Raw genomic sequence first — 21,848 nt, forward strand, 5'->3', positions numbered from 1 at the left:
GACTATAAGGTGGATAGAAAGCTGGCTAGATTGTCGGGCTCAACGGGTAGTGATTAATGGCTCCATGTCTAGTTGGTATCAAGTGCAGTGCCCCAAGGGTCAGTCCTGGGGCCGGTTTTGTTCAATATCTTCATACATGATCTGGAGGATGGTGTGGATTGCACCCTCAGCAAATTTGCAGACGACACTAAACTGGGAGGAGAGGTAGATACGCTGGAGGGTAGGGATACAGAGGGACCTAGACAAATTAGAGGATTGGGTCAAAAGAAATCTGATGAGGTTCAACAAGGACAAGTGCAGAGTCCTGCACTTAGGACGGAAGAATCCCATGCACAGCTACAGACTAGGGACCGAATGGCTCGGCAGCAGTTCTGAGAAAAGGACCTAGGGGTTACAGTGGACGAGAAGCTGGATATGATTCAACAGTGTGCCCTTGTTGCCAAGAAGGCCAATGGCATTTTGGGATGTATAAGTAGGGGCATTGCCAGCAGATCGAGGGATGTGATCGTTCCCCTCTATTTGACATTGGTGAGGCCTCGTCTGGAGTACTGTGTCCAGTTTTGGGCCCCACACTACAAGAAGGATGTGGAAAAATTGGAAAGAGTCCAGCGGAGGGCAACAAAAATTATTAGGGGGCTGGAACACATGAGTTATGAGGAGAGGCTGAGGGAACTGGGGATGTTTAGTCTACAGAAGAGAAGAATGAGGGGGGATTTGATAGCTGCTTTCAACTACCTGAAAGGGGGTTCCAAAGAGGATGGCTCTAGACTGTTCTCAGTGGTAGAAGATGACAGAACAAGGAGTAATGGTCTCAAGTTGCAGTGGGGGAGATTTAGGTTGGATATTAGGAAAAACTTTTTCACTAGGAGGGTGGTGAAACACTGGAATGCGTTACCTAGGGAGGTGGTAGAATCTCCTTCCTTAGAAGTTTTTAAGGTTAGGCTTGACAAAGCCCTGGCTGGGATGATTTAATTGGAGATTGGTCCTGCTTTGAGCAGGGGGTTGGACTAGATGACCTCCTGAGGTCTCTTCCAACCCTGATATTCTATGATTCTACCTTTTAGAATTGGCTGATCGTATCTCTGTTGGCCCAAGAATGAGACACTTAGGATGAGACAGAATGCTTTGTCTGTTAACCTATGTACACTGCATGTGGCCAGAGAAATGGCAAGTCACCACCTGATTAAGCTCCTCCTTCAGTAGCAAGGGCTATTGGGCACTCATGGTGCTTAGATAATAACATGGTGATACATGCCTTAGAATTATGTTGTACCTGTTACTGTGTTCATACTGTTTTGAAATATTTCCACTTTTATCGTCTCTTTACAGATGGTTTTTGCAAGATTTTGTTCCAGAGAAAACTGTTCTGCTGACTTGAAAGTTTCTGGAAAACTTGCATTTTCAAAGTAAGTACAATATGACTTCTGTCTGCTGAATGAGATTGAGTAGGGCTTTATTTATCTAATTTAGTTTTCCTTGCTATCTCGGTAAAATTAATTTGCAAAAGTAGGCTGAGTTCGCTAAGCAAACATTACATGAATAGAAGAAATTGGTTTCCAATTAAAGATAATTAAACAAACAACCTTTCAGGAAGTATAACAGTAATGTATTTTATACATAAGAACAGTTCTTTTTCAATTATACGCATAAGATATTATTCCCAAAAAAGGATTTTGTTCATAAAAGAAAAATTTCTGAATTTCTAATTCAGATGTACTGAGATACATGTAACTCGCCGCACATCCAAAAGTTAGACCCCTTTTAACTGACAAGAATTAAACTTTTCCATTGCTGTTATGACAGTACCATACTTGCAGTGTACAAAAGGAAATACTTCATTTTTGTGCTAGCAGATTGCTGTATTTACTATTTCGATTATGAAATAAGGAAAAAGAACTACTTACGAATATTCGCTGTGCAGTTTAACACTAATGATCGAGGCACGAGATGGTTGGGCATTATGTGTGGTTTGGATTCTTTTCCCCTAGATATACTAGCTTGCATTTTCCAAGATGAATTTCATTTTATAACTTTTTACCCATGTTCCTAATCTCTTTAGGTACTCTGTATTATTTCTTGGTCCACACAGGTGTTTGCAGCTCCTTCCAATTTGCTATCATCCTTAAATTTCATTATCATGCTAGACTATTAATTTTATTTAAATGTCATGACAGTTCATTTAGACTGGATCTCTGCAGAACTTAACACTCGTCCTCTGTGAGATACTATCATTACCCTTTATAGTCCTTCAGCTAGTTTTCAATTCACGTGACAGCATTCCTACCCAATGTGATTTAAATTCTTTTTTGGGTAAGATTTTAAAAGATCTGTTCATGCCATCTCCCTTCTCCTTTCCCCAAGTATAAGAACATAAAAATGGCCATACTGGGTCAGACCAATAGTTCACCTAACCCAGTATCCTGTCTTCACACAGTGACCAATGCCAGAAACTTCAGAGGGAATGAACAGAACAGGGCAATTATTGCATGATCCATCCCTGTTGTCCAGTCCCAGCATCAGGCAATCACACACTTAGGGGGACACGCAGCATGGGACTGAATCCATGACCATCTCTCTCACCAACAGTATTTGGTCCAATAAAAGATATTACCTCACCCATTTTGTCTCTAATATCCTGGGACTGACATGACTATACCAACACTGCATACATCTTGGATAATAGCCATCAATGGACCTATCCTCCATCAACTTATCTAATTCTTTTTTGAACGCAGTAATACTTTTGGCCTTCACAACATCCCTTGGCAATGAGTTCCACAGATTGACTGTGTGTGTTGTGAAGAAGTACTTCCTTTTGTTTGTTTTTGTTTTAAACCTGCTGCCTATCAGTTTCATTGTGTTTCATGATTAGAACCTGGCTTCAGTGTCTCCTTGCAAACCCTGAGGGCTGAGAAATTTTATCTTCTGCATATCCCTGATACAACGTGAAACTAGCTGCCTGATTAAACGTAGTTTTGTTTTATGAATAGTCAGATTTTTAGAGGTCCTAATGAATTGAGCTGCTAGTTTCATCTTGTAAAACATCTTAAAATGGTAGATAAATAATACTATAATCATGTTATTTTGATTAATGACTCTTACGTGATTCTGGGCACAAGTTTTTGAGCCTTCATGGATTTCAGAGCAAGATTCTTCTCCTTCCCTCAACCATTTTCTTAGGCTTTAAGATAGTACTGCTTGAAAAATTTTGCATTTTTCTAATGTAAAGGATTTGGAGTATTTTCACTAGCATTAATAGAAGTTAAGCAGGTTTATAAATACTATTAAATTTTAGAGGAAGGAAATAGAGCACAAGAATTTGTACCATCTTTTTCAACCAAAATAAATAGGCTACATATCTTGATAAAGTGTGAAATATCACCTTAAATTACTTTTTGCCTTAGTATCTTGATTAAAAACTGGTTAGCTGTGAAGCATTAATTTATTCTGTCTAGACAGAGTACATTCATTATCCAGGAACAGCAAAGCCAAATGCCTTTTTAAAAAAAAAAAAAAAAAGTATCTCCTCAATGAATGGAAATGTACAGGGGTGGTCACTGAAATACTTCACTTGAGTCTTATCCTTTACTTCTTGGGTTATGGTTCAGCATGTATGCATGACCTTGTTCTGTTTCTATTGCTTAGATTCTGGTCTGCTCTATACATTTCAGATATGCATTATACATGGTTTTAATGAAGAATGAAATATGATTACCAGGGAAAAGCTCTAGTTCAGCTTTGTCACACTCCCAGATGTGCACCTGGTGCTTTATGGTACTTATGAACTAAGCTGGCGGGCACCTTGTTAATGAATCAAGTGTATATGTATACCAGAAAAGAGTAGAATAGCAATTATGTAAATGTGGTAAAATAACTTAAAAAGGTAAAGTGAAGTAGAAATCCAGTGACTGAAATGTTAACACTGTGTTTCTCTTTAATTTGATGTTGTCTTGGAACCTAGCTGCTTATGCAGTGCTTTCACCTTCTGTTGCTTGTCTAAGTGCCAACTTCTTTCCCAAAGGTGTTCAGTGACTAATGTTTGGTTTCAAGCCAGAATATTTGATAAATGCCTATTTCTAGGCAGCTCTTCTACAAGTCTTAATTAAACTTTAATGTCAAACTGAAGTTTACTTTTAGAACCTCTTAGGTACCTTCACTTGTAAAATGATTATAGAACACTGGGTAGAACATAAAATAGCATGTTCACTCACCTTCCTGTCATCCTGTTTCACATGAACTCAGTCCCATACCTCAATTGAAAGCTGAAGACTGCAGCCTTATGTGGCACATAGGGATATAAATGCAAGGCTTTAATCATAAACATTTCCCTGTGTTTAAAAATTAACAGTACAGATCTCAATAGCAGGCAGAGGAAAAACCCAAACTAGTGAGACCAGAAACTCTCAACCATACATAAACATTACAATTGATGTACATATTTATTGCCCTGTTGGAATGTTCCTTAATAAATTCAGTCAATATATCCACCCTCATTCTAATGTTCTCCGTTCTGGGTGACATTCTCCTCTGTGCAGAGGGCCTGCCAAGCCTTAACTTGAGGGCTTAAGTGGTTGCGTAAGCCTCATGTGGCTCCTCTGCACAGGAGTAACTTCCCCTTAGAGATGCTGAAGCAGGAGGACATTCTTCTACATCTCTGTCTGGGACAAGACCTAGCAGAAGAGTAAGCACCATTCCTTACTTAGTCATGCATCTCTGAACTAGCACTCCATTGACTCAGAGCCTAAAAAGTGCAATGCAAATGAAACATTATGGTGGATTGACTACTGTTGAAATAGTGGAAGATTGAGTTGCCTTCAGCTAGAAGAATGAGCCAAATACCTATTTCACCAACAACCTCCAGTTGGGCTTCTGCAAATACCTTACTACACTGAAATCAAAGAAAGGGTTTCGCTTTTTTTTTTTCTTTCCTTTCTCCAGACGCTCTCCTTTTTACTGAGGTCACTTGTCTCTGTACATGCCATACATGTCACTGGTTTTCTCATACAGTATAACATTTTAAATATATTCCTTATTTTTATAGACTTCATGAAAAGAAAACATATCTTTCAGTTGGAAGTATGAAGACTTTACTCTTGAATATATCACTAAGCAATGCTGGAGATGATGCATATGAAACTGCCCTCCACATCCAACTCCCTAAAGGTCTTTATTTTGTCAGAGTTCTAGAACAGGTAAGAATTGAAATTCTAGGTCGTCATAATCCCTTGACCGTTCTCACATTACCTGGACAGACTGTACAGCTCTGTCTACACTACAGCTTAGAGCAAGCTTCTCAGCCGCGGTAGACAGACTCAGGTCATAATCCCTTGACCGTTCTCACATTACCTGGACAGACTGTACAGCTATGTCTACACTACAGCTTAGAGCAAGCTTCTCAGCCGCGGTAGACAGACTCATGCTAGTGGGGTTAACACAAGCACGCTAAATATAGGTGTGTGGATGCTGTGGCACAAGTGGAGGCTCAAGTTACCCACTTGAGCTCAGACCCATGGGGTAGAGTTGACAGAAAACCTCTATGTAGAGAAAGCTGACAACACTCCAGATTTTCTGCTTAAAACTTTAGTTAATCCATCCACAGAGTGGGCACAGTTTAATCAAGTTGGCCGCATTTTTTATTTAATAGTAAAGTATTGCAGTAAATGAACAACAGTAATGACTTCTAAATGTATTTGGAAATACTAGTATTTAATCTCCCTCATAGATTAAAACCCTGCTAAATTCATGGCTGTGAAAAATCTGGTCTCCTCCATGAAATCTGCTAGGGAGGGACAGGGCTGGGGGCGCCCTACTACAGGGGAGGGACCCCTACTACAGGGGAGGGCAAACGATGGCCCGCGGGCTGGATCCGGCCCATCAGGGCTTTCAGTCCGGCCCGCAGGATTGCCAGCCCCGTGGCGCAGTGGGGCTAATGCAGGCTCCCTGCCTGCCCTGGCCCCACGCCACTCCCAGAAGTGGCCGGCACCACATCCTGCAGCCCCTGGGGGAGTGGTGGGGGGCAGGAGAGGGCTCTGTGCGCTGCCCTCACCTGCAGGCACCACCCCCTGCAGCTCCCATTGGCCGGGAACAGGGAACCACGGCCAATGGGAACTTCGGGGGTGGTACCCACAGGCAAGGGAAGCGCGCGGCAGAGCCACTTGCCCCGCCCCATCCCCAGGAGCCACTGCCGGACATGCTGGCCACTTCTGGGAGCAGCGTAAGTCCAGGGCAGGCAGGGAGCCTGCCTTAGCCCCGCTGCACGCCGCTGCCACCCCGGAGCCACTCGAAGTAAGCGGTTCTGGGCCAGAGCCCGCACCCTGAACCCCTCCTGTGCCCTGCACCCTAACCTCCTGCTGCACCCCCCCAGCACCCGAACCCCCTGCCCTGAGCCCCTTCATGCACTCGCACACTCCCTCCCGCACCCCAACCCCCTGCCCCAGCTCTACATTCATGGCCCTGCATACAATTTCCCCACCCAGATGTGGCCCTCAGGTCAAAAAGCTTGCCCACCCCTGCCCTACCATGTGCTGGGCTCCTGGCTCCTAGCCCTGGCGGGGTTGGGGAGGGAAGGGACTTCCTCTTCACCTGCAATGGCCACTCCCAGGGCTGGGTCAGACCCACCTTTAGGAACATCCCCCAACTGCAGAAAGCTCCACAGCCTTGGCCCACTTCCTGCCCCCATTGCTCTCCAGCCATGGGGGGAGGGATCATTGCACAGTGAGCAGCCACAGAGATTCTTGCTGCTGGAGAAGGGTCCTAGAGGTGGGTTTGACCCGGCCACGGGAGTGGCCCCTGCAAGAGAAGAAGTCCTATCCCTCCCCAGCCCCGCCAGGACTAGCACCTTGACCCTGGTGTACAGTTGGAGCCCCCAGCTGGAGCACCCCAGCCAGCAGCCCTGGAACCAGGAGGGCCAGGGGACTTTTTAACATGAACGAAGTTTGTAGGGCAGGAGACGGTATTGCCCCCCCAAAACTGCACTCCTTGGGCAGGCGCAGAGCCCCTGGTGGCACCATTCCGTGTCTGCCCAAGGCTTGCAGTTTGGAGGGCAGTGCTGCCCCAACCCCAAAACTATGCCTATGTTAAAAAGTGGGGGGCACGCCCCCAACCCCCCGTTCCAGCACTGGTGACACTTCTACAAAGGTTCCAAGAACCCTTGCCCCCAGCCCTGCTCCCTCTGGCTCTAGGCTCAGCACGTGGGAGTTGAAGGGGCCTTGGACCAGCTGCGTGTGTTTGCGGGGGACCAGAGCTCCCCTTGACCACACAGCCCTGGATGGTCACCCACCCGTAAGGCCAGCCCTGCCTCCCCAAAAAATGATGACAGCCCCCATACCATGTGACCCTCACATCTGTGCTGCTTGCTGCCCAGCTCTGAAGGCAGTGCCTCCCATCAGCAGCAGTGCAGAAGTAAGGGTGGCAATACTGCAACCCCCTTACAATAGCCTTGCGATCCTCCCACAACCTTCTTTTGGGTCGGAACCAACACCATGAAATTTCAGATTTAAATATCTGAAATGGTGCAAGTGATGATTTTTAAAATTCCATGACCATGAAATAAAATGGACCTTTAATTGGGTAAGTCCCTACTCATAGTATCATAGAAATATAGGGCTGGGAAGGGACTTCAAGAGATAATCTGGTCCAGTGGTTTTCAACCTTGGGTCCACAAACTATATCAGCGAAAGGTTATCATTATCACAGAACAGTAGCTTTCAACCTGCGGTCCACTACCCCCTGGGGTCAGCAGATGATGTCTAAGATTTCCAAAGGAGTCCACACCACCAGTCAAAATTCTCAGGGGTCTGCAAATGAAAAAGGGTTGAAAACCACTGGGCTAGTGCATCCCTCCACATCGAGGCAGGATTAAGTATATATAAACCATCCCTGATAGATATTTGTCTATCCTGTTCTCCTGTTTTTAAAAACCTGCGGGGACTGATCCTGTCAGCTGTTCTCAGGAGGTACAGTGCACCTATTGGATCAGGAGCTGCTGCTTTTTTTTTAAGAAAGCTGGAGGCTAATTATAATCTTGCGAAGGAGACAAATTCTTTCCCTCTAAATTTTTTTTTATTAAAGAATTTACTTCTAAGATGTTTATACTGGACTTCTTATCTTTGAGAGGGTAATTTTAGACTTAAATAGGTTGACAGTCTACTTGCAAAGTCAACTCATTAACAAACAGAATATGAAGAGGTAATTTGATTGGGTGCAAGGAATTGAGCAATATGGACTCATTGGACTAGTCAACTAGTAGCAGCAGAAATATTTTGTAAATTCCCACTGATGTTCGCTGAAGTAGTAAATACTCCAAGTGAAATTTTATGGCATATACGTAGCTTGAAATTTCTGAAATAACTTTGCTAAATGGTCATTAGATTCATCACTTAAGTGTTACTGTTTTTTCATTCTTTAATTTTAGGAAGAAACACAGATACATTGTAAAATAGCCGATAATGAAGCTCATGCAATGAGACTTTACTGCAGTGTTGGGTATTTATATGTAGATCATCTGTCAAAGGTAAAATAAATCTGAAATTGTTAATCTTTAAAACTACATCTTGTTTTATGAGTAAATGCTTAAAATGTATGACTTGGAAGGGGAAACTTTATATTACACACACTACATAATGTCTGCTAAAGCTAGAATGACAATGTTCAACAAATAAATTATTGCTCACCTTCTTCCTCTCTCTACCATATTCACCATCATGATAATTGAGAACCTGAGCTTCTCATAATCATAGTTTTGAATGGGCACAGGTCTAGGAATAGTTTATTAAGAGTTAACATTTTGTCAGATTTCGCATGGCATCCCATTTCATTTTGCTTTACTTCATTGAGGACACTATCCGCATTATTGCATTTATGGGAGGGTCTGAGTTTCTGTTAACAAGTCAAAGCTAAATATCACACTGAGTCTCCAAGGACAAGATATACACAACAGAATGTGTGTATTGCACCTAAATCGACACTTTGTAGGTATGCCAGTGGTTTTCTTTAAAATCATTATAATAAAAACCCTTCATTCCTTTATAAGAAATTAGCCTTCTATAGTTTATTGGAAACAATGCATTCAAATCAAATTGTAATAAGTAATGTGTCAAGAACAGGCATACCATACATACTGTAATCTTGCTCCCTTTATGGTGAACTGTACCAAGGAAGTCATTGAAATGTTACTTTTCTAGTTTTATTCTTTTAACTGATATTGATGTGACGTTGCCATGTGTTTAAAAAAAGGATTTTAACAATCAGAAAACGATTTATTTAATCCAAAGATTCAAGAGCATCTCCGTTTTCAGTTACAAAGAGCATGAGGGGTATTTGTGTTTAGAAGCTTAGAGACAAAGTAGTTTATTTAGTCAGTATGCCTCTTGTGCTGAATTCACTACACCTTCTGTGCTTCTGCCAACATCGTTGGCACCACGTTTTTCTTTCTGAGTAACTCCTTGCCTGCTAACTAGGGTTTAGTTGACTTGTTTCTGGCTGTAAGGGTTGGAATCTTCATCTGCACACAGATGTTAGAGCCTTTCTGTAAATAGGCCTGTAAGGGCTATTCTGTGGGGGAAAAGTGGTCACTACCTTATTTTTTATTTAGCATCAGCAGCATGCCAGGTATTTGAGACAGACAACACAGTCCCTGCCCTGAAGAGCTTAGAGTTTTTTAGGTAGAAATCATTTCAAGATTAAGTCTGTTCTGCTCAGGGGCAGCTTTAGGCATATTCTACATGAGGGAGTACCGGGGGCCACTATGACAACTCTCTCACTTCTTTACTAATCTTCAAACCTAAAGGTTCCAAAAGGGTGTTTGTTTCCTTTAACATGTGTTCTCTCGTTAGCACAAATGTTGGATTTCATATGTCTCAGAATCTTCATTCATTTCAGTTCATTTAAAGCACTGTTCATTTAAGTCTGGGGTACTTTTAAAGACTGAGGCTGTGCTGTGCCTCTTGCACAGAGCCTGCAGCCCAGGATGAGCAGGGACTAAAGGTGGCTATAATCTGTTTTTGCATAGTCTTGGTTTTGGGCTGCTCCAAGAACTGGAGTGGCCCCCAGTATAATTTAGTTATGGCCGTCACCAGCTGCCTCTGGGCGTAGAATCTCTGCAGTACTGTGTTCTGGGAGCAAGGCAACAGAACGGTCTCTCCTACACTAGGGCTTACAAGGGGTCTGGAGGTGTCTTACTCAGTCCTTGTACCAGGGACCTCGCTGGATTGTGGCATTTTAGAATCCTTTAACCTGCTGTACAGAGGATAAAGGAAAGGACAGAATCTCATCCTTAGGTTGGGATTTTCAAAAGAGCTCAGCATTGGCCTACCTCTGCACCCACTGAAGCATCTGGGAGTTGTCCTGGGAACTTAAATGGGAGCAGAGTTAGATTAATGCTGAGTGCTTCTCAAAATTGCAGCCTGAAAGTTCTGCTGCAATTGGCCAAGCAGGACAGAGTATCCTTCAGGAAGCAGATCATATAGGGCAAGGGTTCTCAAACTTTTGCTTTCCAAGGCCCACCTGTGTGTCAACTAGAAAAGGAGTACTTGTGGCACCTTAGAGACTAACCAATTTATTTGAGCATGAGCTTTCGTGAGCTACAGCTCACTTCATCGGATGCATGAAAAAAAGCTCATGCTCAAATAAATTGGTTAGTCTCTAAGGTGCCACAAGTACTCCTTTTCTTTTTGCGAATACAGACTAACACGGCTGTTACTCTGAAACATGTGTGTCAACTGTTTTTCTGCATATACAAGCCAAGGCTGGCAGCAAGCAGGGCAGTTGCCTGAGCTCAGTTGCTCAGGCTTTTACATGCAGAAAAACAGTTGTTTTCTGCGGCTTTAGTGTTCTTCAGCCCCAAGCAGCAGGGCTCCAGGGCAGTGGGGCTCGGCAGACCCCCTGAAACCTATTTGCAGACCTCCAGCAGGCCACAGACCTCCAGCAGGCCACAGACCCCGGTTGAGAACTGCTGCTATAGGGGAGTGCATGTTAGAGGAAATAAAGGAAGCACCAAATCCTCTATCCCACTTTGGGTGGAAGTGTTTTTAGGGTATACTGTGACCATGCATTCAATCCAGAGCTGGAACTACTTCGATAGCACAATACATTTTCTGTACCTTAACCTTTCCTACAAAAGTTTTGTAGGAAAGTGATTGGGTTGACTGAGATTAAAACAAAAGCATTATGTCCTAATGAACTGGGGGCTGAACTTGTGCAAAATATAATTCAGTGCACTCTAGAATTTTTCACAAAAGTTAAACGTTTAAGAAAGAGGGAAATTTCAAATTAGTTTAATGATGTAACATTTCATCTTAAACATTTGTTAAGACACACCCAATCATTTAGCACAAACAATGTTTCATTTGTTCTACAGATGGATTTTAGTTTTCTCTTGGATGTAAGCTCACTTACCAGGGCAGAAGATGACCTCAGCATCACAGTTAATGCTACCTGGTAAATCTTGCTTGATAAAAATTGCTGCGTTTGATGAAAAATATCCCTAGCTTTGGAAAACAGAATAGGGAGCACAGCAAAGGCTTAATGAAGCACAACTGCAAGAAAGCTCATTTATTACATAAAATATAGAGAAACTGAAACCACAAAAAAGTAGATAATTGCTATTTAAATAATGAGAATTCTGCTAATATTGTCATAAAAATGATTTCGTACTGGCACATGGACAGTTACAAAAAAGTTATTTAAATAAGCTACTAGGTGTATGTTTTATGTAATTAGTTATTTCTAGAGATAACACATTGTGTATGATGCATTCTAACACAGCTTCCTCCACCCCTCCCGCCCCCATTTACTTCTACAGTGAAAATGAAGAGGATAAAGACCTGCTGTTGGATAACTCCATAACTTTAGTCATACCTCTGAAACATGAGGTCGAGCTAAATGTCCATGGGTAAGTAAGTTAATGGTTGCTCTGCATATCCATATGCATAGGATTGTTTATCCATTATTAAGGAACACATACCTCGGCTGAACTCCCATGATCTTCAGAGAGGAAGCATGGCCTAGTGAAAAATTGCAGTACTGGGAGTGAGAAGATCTAGATTTTATTCCAGGTTCTGCTGCAGACTTTGTGCTTCAGTTTGTCCCTCTAAAATGGGGGAAAAATCCCAAGAGGTCAGGGATTTAATACCCGAGGACTGATTCTTTGCTCTTCTATAACACAGTAGTATTATTTGTTCCTGCTTTTCTCTCATTTAATCCTGTTTTCTGCAAAGGTGAACAAAACCTATATTTTAATCCTTTAGCCTATCAAATTCCCTTTTGGTGGTTGCTCCGCCTTATGCTTTTGTGTGTAATTGTCCACTGCCCGAGTCAAACACGTGGTCTTTTATACTCAACTATATTGACTGTTTGCTGTTCAGCTTGTCCCGGCTGGTGATACTGCCTGTCATAAATTTGCCTATGAATAGATCTACCTTGTTCTGGGCAGACAGGCCCCTCTAAACCGGGCCTTGGTTTGCCCAGCCCCACTGTAATGTAATCACTGGATTGCAGTCATGTAGAAGGAATGCCCAGGGATACTTTTTAAGGATCCTTTCCTTTGACTGTCACAGTCATCAGGTGATGGCAAATGTAAAGGACACTTGGTATAAGTAAGGGCTTATAGAGAGACTGCTTCAGAGTGGCAGGCTCAGCATATTTGAACTCTACTTTGTATAGCAGGATACTTCTTTCAAACTAACGATGGGAAGGGGCAGCAACTGCTTCCACTATCTTCACTCCACTCTCCCACCGCTTCCCTTGCCACCATATCAATCATTGCAGCCAGTACAGGAATATTAACATTTTAGCTCCAGCATTTTTCGTTTGAAGATCTCCTAAGTCTTTGGGGAAACTGAAGCCCAAGGTTGATGTTACTTGTCGATCTCTCAGAATCAGTGGCAAAGTTGGAAATAAATCCTTAATTCCTCATAACCTAATCACTGAACCATACTTGTGACAAGTCTTTCTCTGAAGGTGGTGGGGACTGAAATCCCACTGATAATGGGGGTGGAGGTAAATGAGTCAGAGATTTAAGAGATGAGTAGCCCCTTTGTCCTAATTTCTCCCCTCCTTTATAAAAGCCCCTCTCTGAGTTGGGGATCAGTGGGTAGGGTTGGAGGAGGATGAGTCATCACTACCACATTGTGCCCACTCAATCCATGGAGATGTCTGCCTAAATTAAAGCAGGCTTTATCCTGGACCTTCGCTACTGCAGGGCTAAGGTAAGTGCTAATTCAGACTTTCCAGTTCTCTGTAGTGACCTGCATAGAGGACAGTCTGGCCTAGACAGGATAATGCTCATATTAACATTGCATACTAAATAGTGCTAATTTTGTCCTATTGTAATTATTTTTTTAATTACTGTAGATTTGTATTACCAGCTTCATTTGTTTACGGACCCAGTGAGAAAAATTCATCAATTAATTGTATGGAGGAGAAGATCAACTTCATTTTCCATGTAAGAGCTATTCTTTATAGAAACCATTCCTCTTTTTTTAAAAGTTAATTCTTAGCAACTGATAAGACAAAAAGCACTTCCACCTCACCTTGTAACTTACTGGGAAAGCATTGATCTTGTAAAGTGCTTAATATAGAAACAAATACATAAATCCTGGGATTGGTGAGAACTTCTGTGTGTAGCTGTTAACAGAAGCAGCTCCCTTGATTCTTGGCATCCAATTCCCAGCCTATATTTGTGGATGTACCAATCAGTATATGCTTCCCGCCAGTGCTTTCAAAATTTTGAGCAAAATACACCTGTAGCACTAAATTTCCATCAACAATAATAGCTATTAACATCTATAGGGAGTGTGCTTAGCTCACCAGATGGTGCCCTTACAAATTTTAAGCTTGGGTTCTCTCTGTCCATGAAGCCACCATGGATCTAGTAAAGTGTGCTTGAAAAGCATGATCTATGCCCCTTACAGATCACTAGAAACACTGCTATTGACTTTAATAGCAGCTGGATCAGTCACTAATTGAAGTTGGAGTTCCCTTAAAGGGTGCAAGCCATGTTAAAAAGAACCTATCTCACTTAATTCCCTTTGAACACTTTCATAGCCTCCTATAGTCTTTGCTTCTCTTCCTGTCACTTCTTTATGGCAAGCGCATTCATTCCATGCCCCTGCTAACCACAGCCAGCATCTGTTAAGCACCTTTGACTGTCACCTTTATGGAGTGCTGAAGGTGAGGAAACTTTTGCTGCTCATTTGTTTCGCATCAGAGGTCAGAATTTGACCCAGACATGCATGGGAGTTTCACTGATTTGCAATAGACCTGGATGATGGGGGCGGGAGGGAGGAATTTTAAAAGACACAAAGGGGAGCTAGGTGCTCAACTTCCATTCAAAGTCAATGGGAGCTGGGTACCTAACTCTCATTTGAGCCTTGGATAATATCCTCCTTCACCCTGGCTTACAGTTTTCAATGGGTTTTCTTAGACAGTACATATTTACTGAACAGGGGAGTCAGCTGTAAAAATATTTGTGATTTGTACTACATATCTGTTCACAGAACACAAGTGCTGCACAAGGAGCTGGTATACAGCAAGTACTGCATGAAGAGCATGAGGGGACTAGCTGGCTCTGGGGATTAGTAACAGGGTCTCTCTAGGTTCATATCCAGCACAGATTGGTGGATTAAAAGTCAATGAAAGTTGGGCATTTAGCTCCCTTAGACCCCTTTGAATAGTGAAGTAGTGAAATATGACCTCAGTTCAGGTCATAACAGACTAGTGTCATACCGCAAAGCTACCATTACCCCAATGGCACTTTATGAGCAGAGTTAAGAGAGAGATCAAAGAGTCAATAGGGCTAGAAAATGAACTGCACTCTCATCTCTTGAGGTGCGTCCCTCTAGCTCGGTCAAGTTTTATTGTCAAGCCAGCACTGGGAAGCCTCCATTGATGCTGTAAATGTGTGAATTGTGTGTATTCATTTCCTGATTAGTGTATGCAAATGGAAGTTTCAATTACTGTAGCACGGTTTCTCCCAAGGTTATCAGTGCTGGACCGAGCATGGCTCCTGCTATAGATTTGGAGATAATGGTTCCTAATTCTTTTGCACCAAGAGATGAAAAGCTGTTTAACATTCTGGATATCCAGGTATGTTTGTTTTGTTTTACTATGATTTTACATTCTCCTCTGTATGTAGTACATGAAAGCACAGAATCAGATGGAGTACAACAGTGCTTGAAAAGGCACGTCTAAATTTTTCTTATTCAGCTATATTGTATGTGAAACTTGACTGTAACAATTAGTGTGAAACGTATTAATTTTGCCTAAATATTTTAATTCCTCTTATTTTAGTGTATCAACCAATTATAAATGAATGTAAATCAACCAACCATGCACTCATTTCAGAAATTTTCATGGCTATTGATGCTGAATTAGCAGAGAAGTAGAAATGCTGAATTAAAATAAGCTGAGGTATTCTACAAAGGGAGTCAAATAGCCTGGGGATCCTTCCTTATACTGTGCCTACTTACAGTGAAATTGTGAATACTTGTTACATTTAGATTTAGTACATATTCAGTATTTAATTTACTGAAATATACTAGCTAGTATATTAGACTCTGATTGGAGCCTCATTGAAGTTAGAGTTTCCACCTGCATGGAGCTCAGTATTGGGCCAGTTTCTAAATTTTAAGGAGTGTTTCAATCTATTTTCCCTATTTCTGGATTCAGTGTTACAGCACTGAAAATTTCTTGTAAGGAGTAAAATGCAGTATTTTTTTTTTTTTTTTTAAAGAGGGGAGTGTGAATTCCTGCGTTCCATAATCCTGTCCAATAAACCATGTCAGTTTTGGTTTTAGATTCTACTCACCATCAGACCTGCTAATTATTTGATACCAGACAGCATGTTTGCTGCTGTACAGAACCCACAATACACAGTCTCCGCTCTACAGATTTTTGCTGTTCTTTTGACTCTGTTAGAATGCATTGTAGCCTGCAGTTCTGTTGACCTATTAATTAATGTAATTACATTTTCCCCAAAAAGGGAATGGGTGGGGTCTTAATAATTTCCCGTATTTATTTTTCCATCACACCTCTCTCTGGCTGAGTATGGCTCACACCAGAAACTTTCAGTACAATTCTGAGGACATGTAAGAGGTAAGCAGGTAGTTCTGGTTAAATAAACTGGGCTAGAATTGTGCCCACTATACCAACAGTGCATTTCTGTCATACTCTAGAGAAATCCTTTTCAAATACAGAAATTTTCTTTGAGTTTCTGCATGTACAGAAATGTCTTCTAAGCAGTATCTGGAAATGTTTAAAACCCAGGAATGATTGTGCTGTTGTTATTTCCAGACAACTGATGGAGAATGTTTTTATGATAATTATACAAGAGACTGTGCTTTACCAGAAAAAAATGGACACATGAACATATTAAAGGATCTCATCATTTTCTTTTCAAAGCCTACTCAGAGGCGACTGGTAAGGGTCTTTTTTTGTTTGTTTTGGTTTGTTCAGTCCCAATTTACTTAACCCTCGAAATAAACTGCGTACTTCATATTATGCGTTACACATACTTTTCAGGATTGATTTTAGAAGTCAGTGGGAAATTATACTTTTTAAAAGACTATACCTTATTATACAATGTTTTTGGTCATAAGCAAAAGGGATTAAATATTTTCAGTTTAGCTCCTACTCATACAAATGACAGAACCACCTCATATTGCTCAAGAGAAGGCTGGAGTATCAGAATTATTGCAGGTCAGAACTGAGATGTAATGGCCGTCTTATGTGAGGAAGTTTGTATAGGGCTTGTTTGTACTAGTCCTGAATGAGGCTAGTGCTACTAGTTCATTTTTGAATACTAACTCTTAAAGCAAAATCAAAAATCTACAGTATGATTGATGTACAAGTTTGAAAGTGCCTTTATGATTCTTAATAACTGGATCAATGGAAAACAAAACCTGCTGTAGCAACAATTTACTTATAGCCACGTTTTCAGAATTGCTCAACTCTCATTTAGATGCTTATATAGGAAATTAGCTCTCTGGAAAATTCCCCACTTCCCCCCAGTTGTGGCCACATGGTGTTTTGAAAACCTGACATAGTCAGGTGATTATGAGGCCATGCGTGTAGCTCTTCTGCCACCCAGTTTCTGGAACATTCATTGACAGTAATTTATTGTAGGTAGCCATGCATCTTGACCTATTCAGGCAAAAAAACCCCACCTTTTTCACTAGATGCCAGGGGCCTTGATATTAACAAGAAAAAATAAACCATGCTACTAAAGTTCAGTGTTGTGTTTTTGCTTTTTTTCCTTCCAAGTACTGCATGAAAGAAGATCATTTGTGTTTACGAATACTGTGTAAATTTGGAAACATGGAAAGTGGAAAAGAAGCAATTGTCCAGATGCAACTGGAAGCTACTCCTTCAGTTTTAGAAATGGTAAATTGTATATAAATCTTTAATCAGATAATTTTAAAAGGTTATTTGCTTTTTAATGGCATCACATGGATTTGCAGCACCCTCTTGTGAACACTGCGCTATATTTCTAGTTGACAGAAATAAATTGCACAATATTCATTTAATATATAAATCAAGTATTGTTAAATCCAAGTTAATATTATTGAGTATAAATACGCGTTTTAGTTCAAATACTGAAGAACACTACAAAGAGAGGTATTTAAATGTAAGAGGGTTGCTGTACTCTAACACGTGGTGCAAACCTCTCAAAGTGACAGATGCTGTGGCTTAGTTGGCATATCACAACCAAAAAGCAAGCTCCAAGATATACCTTTCACTTCAAGCTTATAGTACTATAAAACGGTGATAATTTTTGGTTTAATATTCCTGCACTGTTGATAATTTGATTACAACACTCACTAGCAGGATATGATAAACCAGACAGCTATTGGCATATAATTGCAGGCAGGCACATCATAGTTTTTTTTTTTGTCATAAACAAGCAGAGGAAAGATACTGAAGTGAATGGATCATTGGTCTCTTCTAGCATGACATTTCTTGGTCATACATACTGTAAATTGGTTAAAGGGTGAATGACTGTTGTCTCGTTATTCTAAACACAATTAGTATCTGAATTTGTCTGTCTGTGCTATGAACACTTTAGGTGATTTACAGAATGGTTTAATGCTGTTTAGATAATAACTAAGAGCCATTTTAACACCTAGACAATTCTTGATAATGAATGGGACTTATAGAAAATACAGCTGAATTGCCATATTTGCATAATAATAAATCAGATACTGCCTTTGATAAAAAGTAACTTAGGGTGTGGACAAAAACCCTCTATCTTTAAGGAATACCCTATACAGCAGGTCAGCCATTAATGCCTGGATCTCAGAAACTCTCTTGGTTGAAGTGATCACCACTAGGAATACAGCCTTCAATGGAGTGTTGCAGGGAACATTCTGATTATGGCACAAACAGTGGTTTCATTAATTTGGTGGGTATTAGATGTAAGTTCCAGGAATGGGGCAGCTCTTGGACAAATGGAAATGAGAAGAAAGCCTTTAAAATAGAAATCTGAACTCTGTTTGTCCCCCAAAAATGTATCTACAACTTTGTCAGTGACTCTGTCCTTTAAAATATTTAGCTTTGATTAGCAGTAGTGCCATAGTTCTAAGTTAACTTGTCTAAATTTATAAATACATAGTCCTTTTGAGTTACTGGAGTACAGTTCTGTTCCTGGCTCTGTCACTCAGTTCTTTTGTAGACTAGGGCACCTACACATCAACATTTAACTCACTGTTTATAGTATTATATCATCTTTTATCTGATGACCTCAAAGTATTACTGTATTTATGCAACTTGGCCTATCTTTTTTTTAAAACAGGATGAGGCATCATCACTTGAGTTTGAAATAAGTGCTACAGCATCACCAGAAAAAAATCCAAAAGTCATTGAACTACACAAGGAAAAGCAAGTGGCACATGTAAGAATTCTTTAAGTACACAAGTTGGTTAGCCCTCCCCCCTAAAAAAAATATATTCAAGAAAAATAGAACCTGAAATGATAAAATTATGCACAATTAGATATGTACATAATTGGAATTAAATTGCAGTTAGTTAGGCAAATAGATTTTTTTTTGGTCATCATCTGAAGCGGAGACAAGATACCATTTATGGGAATATATAACATATGTAGATATTTAATGAATGCAATAATAATAATTACTTCATTAAGTTATATTTTAATTGAATACATTGTCTATTCTAAACATACTAATATTCATACTTTAATGTTCCCCTACTTCATATAGGTCTTTTTGGAAGGACTACATAACCAAAAGCCAAAACATCATGTTACCATGCTGATTATTGGGATAGGTTCAGTATTTGGCATTTTATTGTTTTTGCTTATAGTGCTGTTACTCTGGAAGGTAGGATTTTTTTTCCTTTATCAATATTTCTCTGCTATTTTCATTAAATCCTTTAAAAACAGGAATAATATGCTTTATTATGATCTGTACTAAAGAATAACAAATCCTGATATGATTAATTCCCTTTTTCCAAAAACCTCTTTTAAAGTTTTTTCTTCATTTGTCCTTTTTACCCCATGTTTTCCCTATCTCAGTAAAAGTACTTATTGACATTAACTTACCTCTTCGCAATCTTTAATTCTGTACTCCAAGTTTTCCCCCATATTTATGGGCCAGATTTGCATAATTTCCCTCCAGAAGTCAAACATAATTTTTTTAGGCTGCTGCTTCATGTTTTTGCTATTCTGATGGACACACAACAGAATGGTCTACAATATTCCTAACAGAAAAGGTGAAAATGGTCTTGTTGCTTGCCAGCATTAACTGTTTTAAATTCTAAGTTCTTGTATATGAACACTAGGGCCAAATCTTGCTCCCCACTGTTAGTAGCCATACAAGGTCCAGAAAAGTTCTGATGGGGTAAGGTATTGTTCACTTGGTGTACCCCTTGCTTGCCAAAGGAATTTCTTTTCTGCCATAGTAAGGGAAGCGGGGATTAGACATCTGTGAATGTGACTCCACTAGTCATTATTCCCGCAGAAGAGTTCAGAAGTGTAACAAATGCTGGGATTTCATCATCGTTCCATATCCTGGGTGGGAAGATTTTGATCTCTGGACTTCCACAGTTCACAGCCCATTTGCTGATATTGTGAATGAAGGGAAAGGATTAGCCCCATAGATGTAAAGTAATTTTTAGTAATGCTGTCTTTTGCTATATTATGTACCAATTAGAAAAAAGTCTACATTTTTAAAAATTAGTTCAGATCAATAGGGCAGTCATTTTAATAGTAACATCACTGTTACTCCCAAAACAGAGTAACAAGCTGATACTTAATTACATATGCCAGCACGTCATCTTAATCTTTTATACTGTTCAAAGTAAGTGGATTTTATTAAATCTGACGAATTAAGAATTTGCTGACAGACACCAATTGATTTTGAAATTTTTTTTCAGTCTGGCTTCTTTAAAAGACGTTATCAACCTATCCCACAAGAGCAGCCCAAAGAGGAAGTTGGAACTTTGTAAATGGCAATAAGGAGGACCAAGATGACAATTAAAGGCTTCTTTCAAATGATGAATTTCAGGCTCAGTGACTTACATGATGAACGCTGATGAGAGAAAACTGATAACGAGTCTGTTGTTTACTCTTCGTGTTAGAATATACATTTCATTTTGCTGATCTGTGGAGGATTACACCTAAATGTAGCATCATCTTACTAAAATGCAAATGACAATCGGATCCTCAAATAAAGAAACTGTAATAGTAATATCTGAAATACCAGAAGTATCCATCTCTTCAAATGCATACAAGAACACTAAGCAGATAAAATGAAGAATTACTTACCCGAAGAAGAGTTCTTGGAACGTAGTACAGGATTATCAACCATTTTTGGGTAATAAGATCTCAATGGTTGGCCTTGGAGTGAATCATCACTCACTTAGCTTTCAACTTTCATTTCATTTTTAACTAGAGACTAAGATGAGATCCTCATCCCACTGTGGCACCTTTACACTGGGTAAAAGGCCTGAAGTGGTCAAGGGATGAGGCCTCCAATGCATGCATTGTAGAAGACAGCCACAAGGTCTTTTGAACACTCCTGCAGGCTCTGGACTAAGGCACATAACTACAGCGCTATGGAGGTCTTGGGTAGTGTTGTAGTCCGTAAGACAGCCTGGGAGGCTGCTGTAATTTAGACAAAAAGAAAAGGAGTACTTGTGGCACCTTAGAGACTAACAAATTTATTTTGAGCATAAGCTTTTGTGAGCTACAGCTCCGATGAAGTGAGCTGTAGCTCACGAAAGCTTATGCTCAAAATAAATTTGTTAGTCTCTAAGGTGCCACAAGTACTCCTTTTCTTTTTGCAGATACAGACTAACATGGCTGCTACTCTGAAACCTGTAATTTAGACAGACCTCCTGGGCTGTCTAAATTATGCCAGGGGCTACTCCAGTTCCAGAGCAGTCGAGGACTGGGAGGATGCAAAGGTGGCTTTAAAACCACACTACCTTCCCCTTCCTGGGGCTGGGAGTTCTGTGCTGAGCCTCTAAGAGGGGCAGCATAAAATCTTACCATTAATTGAGGTGCGTGGAAAGGTTTTTTGTGCTGATAAGCACTGAAAACTCAATGTCCTGTCAAGGATGCATCACATTGAGGGTTACCTTGAGAACGAGTCAAACATTTGAGGCCATCAGTATCAACCATCCTTAACATAGTACTAGCTGATAAGGACAGGAGCATACAGTTAATACTGTTTCTCACTCTTTCTCCTCAAACAAACACCAAGAGCATGAGGTTTTGGAGTGAAAGACATTCATGTGTTTTCCTGAACAATTATTATTTGCAAGCGTTGCTATAATGCTCAGCATTGTAGTATTTAAGGACACTTCCAGTAGCAGACAGAAGAGGCTCTGATG

The 21,848-nt window shown here is 40.5% G+C and overlaps 1 protein-coding gene across 1 annotated transcript in view; it reads left to right on the forward strand.

Moving 5' to 3' along the window:
• Positions 1–21,161, forward strand: part of ITGA4 (integrin subunit alpha 4) — a 55,675-nt gene extending 34,514 nt beyond the window's left edge. Inside the window, 13 exon segments of the mRNA XM_073306060.2 lie at positions 1,330–1,406; positions 5,042–5,192; positions 8,414–8,512; positions 11,357–11,436; positions 11,801–11,890; positions 13,351–13,441; positions 14,977–15,084; positions 16,291–16,416; positions 17,260–17,379; positions 18,788–18,886; positions 19,214–19,333; positions 20,388–20,430; positions 20,433–21,161. Of these exon segments, the coding sequence (XP_073162161.1) occupies positions 1,330–1,406; positions 5,042–5,192; positions 8,414–8,512; positions 11,357–11,436; positions 11,801–11,890; positions 13,351–13,441; positions 14,977–15,084; positions 16,291–16,416; positions 17,260–17,379; positions 18,788–18,886; positions 19,214–19,333; positions 20,388–20,430; positions 20,433–20,491 (1,263 nt within the window). The 3' untranslated portion in view covers positions 20,492–21,161.
• Positions 21,162–21,848: the final 687 nt, after the last annotated feature.

Source organism: Lepidochelys kempii, chromosome 11, assembly GCF_965140285.1.
Source record: "Lepidochelys kempii isolate rLepKem1 chromosome 11, rLepKem1.hap1, whole genome shotgun sequence".
Taxonomy (NCBI): domain Eukaryota; kingdom Metazoa; phylum Chordata; order Testudines; family Cheloniidae; genus Lepidochelys; species Lepidochelys kempii.